Source organism: Perca flavescens, chromosome 10 (genome assembly GCF_004354835.1).
Source record: "Perca flavescens isolate YP-PL-M2 chromosome 10, PFLA_1.0, whole genome shotgun sequence".
NCBI lineage: Eukaryota > Metazoa > Chordata > Actinopteri > Perciformes > Percidae > Perca > Perca flavescens.
In genome coordinates, this window is record NC_041340.1 from 20,382,538 (window position 1) to 20,391,562 (window position 9,025).

The window sequence follows — 9,025 nt, forward strand, 5'->3', positions numbered from 1 at the left end:
ACGGTACTTTAACGTTTCATACATACAGTACTGTCAGTCCCAACAGACTAGATAAGCGGTGTCTTTTTTTACTTAAAATATTTTAAAAGCTGAATGCCTGTCTGTATTTAGCGGTACAGTGATTTCGGTAGATCATGAGTCATGTGGCAGCTGTTTTCAGGATGTGGCTAAACGCTGCTGTCTGAACATGTTTTTCCACAGTAATTTTTAAACATGCTTGCTCTCAGTTCCTTGCTGTTATCACAATTTTGTGGCTGAAAAAGATTTGTTTTTATGTAAATATGTATATATGAAAATCTATTAAACAGAAAATGACGAATGAAAAGTACTGCTTTTCTTTTTTCTGTGCATTCACAATTTCCATTACACCATACACATCTGCCTTCATCCCTCACTAAACCCATTGGTTTATACTTATATAATCCTGCATCAATATTTCAACAGAAAAAAACATTAAAAGGTTGATGAACTTCAGCACCATCTTGTTTAAGTTTTTTCCTTCTTCTTTTCTTAGTAGTAACAAACTTAACACTTTTCTCTCTCTAATTCCTGACAAATCAAATGCTAATAAAGAAATGTATTAGCATCATTTCACTTCTTGTTTCCATATTTTGGCAGAATCTGCATTTTTTATGTTCAAGTGTGATCTTGAGAAGCACTTCCTCGTGCCATTAAAATAAATTGGGTTAGGGTATTTTCTTAATAATAAAACAGATATTTGACTATAGATAAACAAACTTATTGTCATTTTTATTAACCAAGATTCAGACACATTTCAACATTGTGTTTATGTAAAAAATAAATGAACTATTGAAATGCTTTTTTCATTGTTAGTTTACAAACTATTCTTAAAGAAGGCACGCAAAAGTTAACCTGTGATTCTTTGTCCTTTTAATCAGTATCTTGGTGCCAAAAATAATTACATTAAAGTCCTGTGATTGGCAAATTCCTACTAGAGAAGATCAGTGCAACAGACATGTAGTGCTTGTTATTGTGAAAGGCAGGAGGTGCAGCATTAACATCAAGGTGATGTGAATCATCTTCATTCATTCTGTGGCAAACTTGTAAAAACAAAATAGCTCTATGTACATAATTCATGCTGTATCAGTCTTCCATGTAAAATCCACCTAGTATTCTTCTGATATCGTATCAGACATAATGTTGCTGCTGTTGGTGTCAGCGGGTCCACCCAGTTCAGGCAGTGTGGGTGTAGTTGTGGAGGCCTGCTGAGAAGGCTGCAGCTTCTTCCGGGTTATCTTTCTCTCTTTCGCACGTCTGTTCTGAAACCAGATCTTCACCTAATATATCAACATCAAAAACATATTTATAATTTAGGAATACTCTTATTGGATGTTACTAAAATGTGATTAGAAATAGCAAATTATGGTGCATTATCTGTTGTCATGCTTTCCCTTGACTTATCTCTTGGCCTTTGTCTGTTATCAATTATGTTATCTTCAGTGGACTTGCATGGATGATGATTTTTCCTTTTTTTGTGTAGATTGTCTCCCCCCCTGCCACGCCTACTTCTGCTTAAGTTTAATTTAGTTTAGTTTCCTTTTCCCCAGAATGACTTTGTTGCACTCAACTGTGGGTTTGACAAGCAGAATAAGTAGGCAAAAACATTTTTATAATACAATTTACAATAACAATAATAGCATCGTGAAAGAGGAGAGAGAGTGAGGGTTTCACCATTAACACTACTTAATGCAAGATGTTTTGTTTGGCCACATAACATTATGGTTTATAGAGGTTTCTGCTGTTTATTCTAAAGCTGGTTTCTCCAAATGGGATTGTTGAAGAACTTTCTGCTAATGTGTGCTGTGTTAATCGCATCAGACTTAAAAACACTTTCATACATCAATCTATCCTATTGTTAAACCAGCTACATTAAATCCAGTGCAATATTTATTCAGGGTTACAAGTCTCCAAGACCTTGTCTGTGTGTATGTTCATGTCATTTTCTGTTGTTACACATGTATTCTTTGTTTCCTTACTTGTGTGTTTATGTCATTTGCGGTAATGTTTCATGTATGTCTTTTGGTGTTATTCATCTTATGTATGTCTGTATGTCTATGTCCACTTTTTTTATACGAGCTACCCAGGGATGCAAAAAGCATTTCAGCCCTGGCTGACAATAAAGTTGTATCGTAACTACTTTGTATATCCATGACAATAAGAACAATACAGCATCAGGCAACTACATGGACTAAATGAACTGTACCATTAGCTGTGTTTTTAGGAGTTGCGTTTTTTTTCTTTCTAATATCACTAAAATATCAACAATGAAAGTCAGGTGAATAAAATACAACCTAATCCTTTACTCCTCACTGCTGCCTTCCTCTCACCTCAAAAAAACATAATAAACAGAAACAGGGTCCTAGTGCCCCCCGCTATATTACAGTCCCAGTCTCACCTGTCTCTCCGAGAGGCTCAGTGCCATTGACAGCTCAGTCTTCCTCCTTATGGTGATGTAGCGGTTGTACTGAAACTCCTTCTCCAGCTCCAGGCGTTGATGGTCAGTGTACACCACCCTGTACTTGTCCTTAGTGCGAGTCTTTGCTATATAGTATCACACAAAATAACCCTGATTTAGTAACACAATAAATACAGGTTTGGACTGACCTAGTGAATTTAAGTTAATAGGTGTGTTAAACATGATTATAATGTCAGTGAGTCACGTGCACTGTAGGCCGGGGCCAAACAGATGACTAATTTGAAGACGTCTGGTGCCATGTTCAAGTTCAGGCGCCACTTAAAGCCTCATCAACTCTATTAATCACGCTAACTATAACCAATGTAAAGACTTCTCACTGCATTGCATCAGTGGTTCTTCTTATCACTGTGAGTGGTGTTTACATAGGTGTTTACACAGGCAGCTATTCATTGACACACACACACACACACACACCCAGAGTATTAGTAAAGAGTTAGTCAGAGTTATTGATCTAAAAAATTGACCATGTGACAGCATGGTTTGAAACACACACACACACACACATATATATACACACACACAAACACACACACACACACACACACACACACACACACACACACACACACACACACATGAACACACAGGTGAGACCTGTGGGTTTGCCTTAAGAGGAGATTTGGTTTGACTTCTACAGACTTCCTGTAGTGTTCGTGTTATCTAGCCAGTTTGTCACCCTTTTGTACCCACCCAGTGGACAGAGAGGGTGGGGAATGACATTTCTGCAGACTTCACGGTTGCCACTGTTAGCTTTGCATTGACATCTCGAACCATGCTGGCAGAAGGGAGAGGCGAAAAGCTTGATGAATGTCTGTGTGCAGTCAGTCTGACTTTGCTCTGTGTATATGTGGAAATGGTTCCTGTCTATAAATATGCGTTTTACCATATCTGTCATCTGTAGGCCTACACCCAGTCAACTCCTGGGGTTAAGCTTGTCATCATCTTGTGACTGCACCAAGGACTATCTAGCAATTGAGCGTCCTTAATCATGTAGGGTAAGTGTTATCATATGTCACTTTTCCTGTTAGATTAATTTATTAGCATTTAAAGTATCTGATTTCTGATCAGCCCCAAGATAGACCGGAAAATAGGCCCATGTGTTTAAGCAAATTCAGATAGGTTTAATTTTTAATAAATTAGAATTATTTATAATTATATCTTAACACTGATTATTTATCGGCCAATAGGCCTACCATGATTACAGCAACCGCATCACACACAGCCTAAATACGCTTACATGGTGCCATGGTATCCAGTATGAAAGTCCCACCTGAAACGGACGGTCTGATGGATTCATTTGGTCTCCTCCTGGAGCTGAAGGGGTCCTGTCCCGAGATGAAGTTGTACGGGGTGAACGACCCCCCTCCAGCGGCGGTGGGCGTGCTGCTCAGCTCCGGGGTGGGGAAGCTGACCTGCCCCGCGCTGGGGCTTGACCCCGGGAAGCTGTACGGGTACTCCTCCCGGGGAGCGTAGACGGAGTTCCAGGCACTTGTCGACGGGTCACTGACTCCCGTGACGTGATGGTAACTTGTGAAGTCATACGGAGGTGGAAAGTACTGACCGTTCAGTGGCAGTGTCTGAGCCGGGTGTCTGGCCGACTGTAAGTTGGGGTACATACCGGTGTCCTCGTCCGACAGGTAGGGTGACTCTCAGGTAGACCTCGGTGCATCAAACCACCTGGCGCATGTTAGGTCTCCTTGTTTATTCCCAGCAGACTCTGGCGCTCTGTTTCTCTTCAGTCTAAGGTCCGGCTACCTGTGCAGTAAGACTACACACACCTTTATAGATTTACTGCCGAGGAGTTCAAAAGTATCATCATGACGTCACGTTTCACCTGAGACCCACCTGCCTGCTCTTCTTGGCGACGTTAGGGCATTGACCCGAATTTACCCAATCTGTCCTGGTGGATGATTTTGATAAGGTCATCATGTAAGGCGTGCGTGAAGTGTAGGCCTACATGTGCGCGCGCCCATGCACGCACAGTGTGCATGTAGATGTGAAGGGCTCATATGATATCCAGCACGGAGACTGTAAATCAAGATACGAGTTGGCTCAGTGTTGGCAAACGTCTATAAAGAGTAATACCACAATGTACAACATATTCACAGTCTTACTAGGGACTGAAGTATTATTAGCAATATGAAAAGTAAAAGTAGTATTCACTTGGCAGGACAGCAGGGCAGTAGTCAGGAATGTCATGAATCCAAATTGCCACACCCATGTAAAAAATCTATAGCCTAATTTGCCCATTCATTATTTCATTTGACTTTTCAATTGTATTTTCTGTAAACATATATTTAATGTTGTTCTACACGGCCATGTATGTACAGTAGTTACATTTAAAGTAGATAATTAACACTACAGAAATATCAGAACCAGCCTTAAGAAACCAAAAATGTTAATACTTGAATATAAACTAATTTTGATGTTATGTAACCTCCCAAACTCACAGAAATATTACAGAGAACTTGCCCTCAATGGTAGCTATGCTATGGCCCTGCCTCAGTGATATTGTATTTAAGTATTGTTATTATTACATTTATAATAGAAGTATAAAGGGAAGAGGTATACTATATACCCAACTAAAGTCCAAGTGCCTTATAACTGCACTTAAATTACTGAAGTAAAGGTTGAATGTTGTTCACCAAGTATAGGTGTTATGGATGAATGTGTACCCCCTTAAACAAGTGTCCCATTGATTGTTTATTTAAAACAAAAGACAACATAGCCAACTTCCTAGTTTCATTCTCCAATCAAACAGGTTCATTTTAATTAAGATATTGTCTTTTTTTGTTATTATTTTCCGTAATATAAATATTTCTATTTATATTATATTATTATTAATATTTGATATGATTTCATGATGATATGATTTATTCTTTAGGTGTTACAGTGAGGTGATGAAACTTGGGGTAACACATTGGTGAAGAAAAGACACCAATGATCACATAATTGTGTTATTTATGATTTCCCTTTGAAAAGAAACCTATCCTCAATACTTTCTGTAATGTAAGGTGTGGAAATGCAGAAATTGGCCATTCCGAAGTAAAGTTTTATAGGTTTATTGTCCACACATCCCTGCTTAATACAACCACCTGAGGGCAGCAAAAAACTGAATTTGACCAGGAAATTAAGCAGTTCTGCAGATATTCAAACTTGCTGTTTCCAAACATATGATCAATATAGGCAAATTTTCCACATTCAGGTGATGTAAAGTAGGCTATACTACTGCACATGTTGAGCTTGTCTGTGGGTCCTTCTGCATCTGAGTTGACCAAACATTATAAAAGATTCATGTTAGTATCTTGGTCAGAACAGTCATTATTAGCTATAACAGCTATCTGCTGTTAGCATTAAGAAGGCTCATGTTAATGGAGAGAAAAGTGCTAAAGGCCTGAACATTAAGGAAAGTGCAACATCAAACACAATGCAAAAAGCTTCAAATGTAGATCATTGCCACTAAGCAAAAACAACCTGCCTAAAAATATAGACATGTGGTTTTAGCACTTACACTATACATTAGGAAATGTGTTGATGTACAAGCTGGACCATTTGGCTTTATAGATTACCCGAAAACTGGCACTAAAAATGTTATCTGAGCTCAAAAAAGAGGTTTAGTTTAAATCTAAAGCCCTTGTCTGCTGCTGTGTGCCAAAACATGAAAACATGAGCTCTTTCAGGCTGTAAAATTTTTAATATTTACAGTATCTAAACGTGGGTTACTGTAGAGAATGATACATGTACTGTATATAGATTCAATTTAAACAGTGTTCCCACTGCTCTCCTTGTAGTCATTCCGATGTTCAAGCTCACCGAGGGGGAACTAATAAGAGGTTTGCCTCTTTTCACCAATTCAAAAGCTCACATGTGTTAGAAAGAGAGCTGCTGTAGGTGCCCAGACACACCCAGAGCTTTCATCTACCACAGTCAGGCTTCCTTTAAGGCCTGTTCTAGTTTGTAAAAAGCCTGCAAACAGTACTTATCAAGTGCTATACACCTACATCACGTCTGATTCTGATTCACTATGACAGTTATTTAAATGTTGTACTAGAAGCATCATCATTATATCATGATAAACTAAACAACTGAATAAAGTGACTACACAAAAAGTGGTCATTACAAGTCGATAGTTTACTCAGTCTGACAAAAAACCACCCCAGTTTCAGTTGTTTTATTTGATCATAGAGTGTGAGGCGTACTGTATACTATGTGTGTGTGTGTGTGTGTGTGTGTGTGTGTGTGTGTGTGTGTGTGTGTGTGTGTGTGTGTGTGTTTGTGTGTTAAGAATTACCTCATTAACGATAAGACATGACAATGGGGGCATAATGCAGGACGGCATCAGGTTGCTGTTCATGATGCACAGAAATTTCTTTTTGTACATTTTTATTTGATCTTGAAAAACCATATAGAAAAGTGTTTACAGTTGAATTAGATTCTGTTTAGTCTGAATGCAACCCAACCACACTCTCCAAACAACAGTTTAAAATAGATTATAGATCAAGAAAAAGTAGCACATGAAGATTTAATTTGTGCATCTTTTGACCGTCCCCCATTTAATTTTTCTCTGTTTCAAAAGTATGTAATTTTCCGCATTTTATTAGCTGACAGGAAATGAGAGTCAGAGAGAGGAATGACATGCACCAAAGGTCCCAGGCCGAACTCAAACTAGGAATGTTGTGATTAAGTGAGCAGTGTCTAACACACACAGGTCACCAGGACGCCTTTAGTTTCTCTAATTTTTCCTGTTAAGCTTTTATTCTTTTTTATGATGTTCTGTATGTAATTAAGTTAACAATTTGTCATTGTTTTTAATCTGTTTTTAATTTTTTGTTTTTTTATTCTATCTATTTATCTATATGTGGGCCCCCGCTCTACCAACTGAGCTATCTGGGCGCCCATTATATCAAACATTGTGTCTACAAAATCTAAGAAACAGTACATCTCCATCATAATTTCCTAAAGTCCTAAAGTTAAATGATGTATTCAAATTTCTTGTTGTGTCTGAACAACTGTCAAAACCCAAAGTTAGTCAGTTTACTATCACATTAGACAAAGTCAAGTAGCAAAGCATTGCATGAGAGAAGAAGGGAATGATATATTTGCTTGTAAAATGACAATTAATCAATTATTAAAATATTTGCCAATTCATTTTCTGTTGTTTGGTTAGTTGTTGACTAATTAAACTAATTATTTAAGCTCTAAATTGAGTTTCTCCTGTCTTTGTCTTGCTGCTTGAATGAGGTTGTATCTTATGATGGTGATGATTGTTGTTGTTATGTATTAGAAATGTCCCAGTGTTTTCTGAGTTTTAGGTTTGGAGTTTTAGGTATTTTGGGGCCTCTGACTAATACATCCATATCGACAGAATTTATTATGGATCTGATTCCAGATCAGTCATTTTATGGCGTCATACATCTTCATCTATCAGAGGTATGTTGGATTCAGCTCCAGGCCCAGGCCTCAGCCTCAGTGTTTCCTGCTTCTAGCTCCCTTCCCCCCTCCCAGGGGTCTCCAGGGGCCACTGTCTGTCAGACACAGAGAGATAACTATCCAAAATCCAGCTGAACACAAACACAGTACCAGCATATGGTGGTTGTGTTTCACATTCTGCCTGTCTGCCCCTCCCTCCGCCACATTCCCACTTTCTCAATCCCATTCATTGCCATTCTCTTGCTGTCCACCAGATGCCCTCTGACTATTTCTCCTGCACCAGTCTTCTCACTCCCTCCTGCCCTGCAGTAACCCCTTTCCTTCCAGTCCCAGTCACCTGACCTTCACCGCTCACCTGTTCCCACTTCCCTCATTAACCCTGCAGATATTTAACCAGCTCCTTTCCACTCATTCTTCGCTGGATTGTCATTGTTGCTCTGCACCTTTGCTTTCAAGCCTCTGTTGCCTTTTACCCTGGAACCTTGTACATGCACATAACTGGAATCTGCATCTGCCTGCACTTTTCCCTGCCCCCTTCCTGCAATCCTGTAAACTTCTGTTTAAACATGCCAGTAAGCTTATCTTGTTCATCTTTTCAATAAGTCCCTACGCTGTTCCAGTCTGTGCTGTGTTTGGGTCCTTTCCCTGTTGCTGTGCTCACACCCACTTGACAGGTTGCACAAGTTTCACTCCAGCTATGGAAACAACCCAAATCAGTGAGAGAAACCACTCTTTAGCTGTTTTGATGATTTGAATAGGCTCTGTATTGTTGTAGCAGAATGGTTCGGAGTCCGGTTCATCATGTGGTTTGCCACTTTGTCAAGCTGTATGAATAACCAGGACAGCTGCCAACTATAAAGCCATAGACACCCCATTGTGAGCTCTTTCTCCACCACTCCATTGTAATAACATGCTGAAATTATAGTTGATAACAAAATGCCACATTAGACATGTCTGTCTTGTCCTGTTAGAGCTGCAGGATGTTTAGACAGTGTGTGTGTCTTATCTTCAGCTGATAAAGGGATTGTGTGCATTGCATAATGTTAATGTCATGTATTATTACTGCATTATTATCTAGTGTCGCTTGTTTTAATTGAC

At 39.0% G+C, this 9,025-nt stretch overlaps 1 protein-coding gene across 1 annotated transcript; it reads right to left on the reverse strand.

Annotated features, from left to right (window-relative positions):
• Positions 1-790: 790 nt before the first annotated feature.
• Positions 791-4,381, reverse strand: cdx1a (caudal type homeobox 1a). The gene is made up of 3 exons (XM_028590033.1): positions 3,768-4,381; positions 2,417-2,562; positions 791-1,298 (listed from the first exon to the last, which is right to left on the reverse strand). The coding sequence occupies exons 1-3, from the start codon at positions 4,111-4,113 to the stop codon at positions 1,128-1,130; spliced, it is 663 nt and encodes a 220-aa protein (XP_028445834.1). The 5' UTR covers positions 4,114-4,381; the 3' UTR covers positions 791-1,127.
• Between the last annotated feature and the right edge of the window lie 4,644 nt (positions 4,382-9,025).